General features: G+C 36.5%; 2 protein-coding genes across 2 annotated transcripts; both read right to left on the reverse strand.

The window, feature by feature from the left end:
• Positions 1 to 727: 727 nt before the first annotated feature.
• On the reverse strand, positions 728 to 961 carry BT62DRAFT_822882 (uncharacterized protein; the record flags this gene model as incomplete). Its single annotated transcript, XM_043182364.1, has 1 exon — positions 728 to 961. A coding segment is annotated over one exon (234 nt), but the record flags the coding sequence as incomplete, so codon positions are not given.
• A 408-nt stretch (positions 962 to 1,369) lies between these two features.
• On the reverse strand, positions 1,370 to 1,624 carry BT62DRAFT_821286 (uncharacterized protein; the record flags this gene model as incomplete). Its single annotated transcript, XM_043182358.1, has 1 exon — positions 1,370 to 1,624. A coding segment is annotated over one exon (255 nt), but the record flags the coding sequence as incomplete, so codon positions are not given.
• Positions 1,625 to 2,509: the final 885 nt, after the last annotated feature.

The following is a 2,509-nucleotide window of genomic DNA, read 5'->3' on the forward strand; positions in this document are numbered from 1 at the left end:
TTTTTTCAAGATTGACGGGACCCTCAGTTACATAGTAACCAGATCCTATCTATCTTGCAAAACGTACAGCATTTGTTTAACACAAGTGCTGTTATGTGGGGGTGAAAACACTAGCAGCAGGACCTAGGGATTTATCCCATAAGGTCTTGCCTATCTACTAGCTAGAGGCCTAGGGCTTGCACGCAGACAAGTGATCCTAGTTTTAGATTACTCAGCTACTTTACATCATAGCCTTTCAAATACCTCCTTCGACCCACTAAAAACCTGCTTAGGCCTGAGCCAGAGTGGTCCCTTCAGTCTTATATTTGATGCAACTGTGGGCTGAGAGTTGCTGGAAAGTCCAGATACTCTTTGTGACTATGAAATCACCGTAATCAGAGTTTGAGCAGCAGTGTACTACACACAGTAGTTTGTGCATACACCATCTTTTTTCAAACTTTTTCACTCTATCTTTTCTTTTGAATCTATTATTGTACCAGTCTACTTCAATTCTCTCACATATATTTCTCTCTATTTCTGAGAGAATGCTTTTTCATGGCAGTACATTCTCATTCAGAACACATTCATTTCTTGCTTTCCATAGTGCCCATACTGTTTCACTGATGAGCAGTTTATATCAGAAGGACTGAATATTTTGTGTTCTGTCTTCATTCATTTTTCTGTAACTACCTATTCCTTGAACTATTCCTATTGAGCTTGGGTTCCACTCTGTTTGAAACATTTTCTCCCATAGCTTTCCTATTCTTTTCCAAACTTTTGACTGTCCTGATTTTTCACATCTGTGAAGAATATGATCCATTGACTCAATTTCTCCACATGCACAATACTGTGCTTCTGGCTTGAAATGTTTGAAGTATTTACCACCTTTGTTGACATCATGTATTGTCTTCCATATAAAATCTGCAATCTTGTTTTGGAAAGGTTGCTTCCACAGACCTTCATACAGGGCTTTTGTTGTTGGTCAGAGGCTTGTAATTCTCTCTATCTCATCTTTTGCATCTTCTCTTAGTGCCTTATGTCTTAGACTACTTTTGACTTCTTCTTTATAGATATTTAAACAGCCAGTATACATATCACTGAATTCTAATATTTGTAGATGGGCTCCTACTATCCAAAATTCCTCTGAAATTATAATCTCATCAAATTCATTATCTGGCTCTAGGTCTCTCCCTATATTTGCCAGTTTATCTGCTTTTTCATTATCAAGAATATTAGCATGCTCTTTCACCCATTTGAAGTGAGTGGGTGCTCTTCGAGTTCATATTAAATATGCAGCTTTTTCAATCATATCTTTGTTTGCTGTTTTCAGAAAGCCTGAGTCTTTTATTTTCTTCAGATTTTTAGTAAGAGTAGTGACAGTATATGTTGAGTCTGTCATATATGTTAGTTCATTGTTTTTTGGTACTCTTAGCATTGCTAAAATTGCTCCTCCTAATTCTTCTCTTTGTATTCCTAGAGGGTTTCCTGTTATCCTTTTTGATTCTTGTATTCCATTCTCACTATCTTCCCATATTTCTGTTTCAGCAGTTGCATTCTCTGATCCATTGTGTATGCAGGAGCCATCACCATATATAATTCTTTCCTTGTGCATATGAGGTGGGAGACCACGTCTTGCAGGCTTTCTTGGAGTAGCAATCAATCTTTTCATTCCAAATACTCATACTGCATTTTTAATTGATGTGCATTCAGTTATATCTGGATTAGCTGTTATTTTGTCTGTCTTTAGATCTGCCATCATCTGTTTCTTTTTTCTTCTTACAGTGAAGTCTAGGTTATCACATGTTGGTGAGCCTTGAGGAATGTATTTTTCACCTATTTGGATCATCATTTCATCTAAGAAGTTGTGGCACATTTTGGGGTTTCTGCATTGTTTGGGAGATTCATATCTGAAAGCCATTGCTTCCTTTGCATCACCAATTGTTATTATTTTATGAATATTTTGAAGGCACTTTGCTGACTTTTTTGACATTCTATGTTTTGTTGATAGTGCATGATAGTACCATAGAGGAGCATCTGCTTTTATCTTATTATCTATTTTTCCAGCATTTATATGGATGTTATACTTTTTAATCACTTGTACTATATGTTGTATTGACTTTGGCAATTTATGTGTATGAGAGTTGGTTTTGACATCCCAGTTTTGTATAATGTAATGTGTCAGAAGACTTTCATTATTCTTTTCCATATTTACCTTTGCACTGTTTCTTAAGAAGGCATCAATCATTAGAGCCCAGAACTTTTTCTTTTTCTGAGGTTGAAGCCATTGTTGTACCCATTTTATTGCCATTGCATTGGACCTTGCTCTAGGATCAGGTGCATCTATACCTCCTTCATTTCTTGGAGCTATTATCTGATTCCATATCATAAATGGCTGGCAGCCATCCCAGAGGAAGTCTGTTTCTATTTTTATTAGCTTTTTTTGGACCCACTTGGACATACTATTTACTGTTCCAAGATATTGAGTTCGAGACATTACTAGTGCCTTTAGTATCAGTACCTTTCCTTTCAG

This window comes from Guyanagaster necrorhizus (assembly GCF_019112545.1).
Source record: "Guyanagaster necrorhizus MCA 3950 unplaced genomic scaffold BT62scaffold_81, whole genome shotgun sequence".
Taxonomy (NCBI): domain Eukaryota; kingdom Fungi; phylum Basidiomycota; class Agaricomycetes; order Agaricales; family Physalacriaceae; genus Guyanagaster; species Guyanagaster necrorhizus.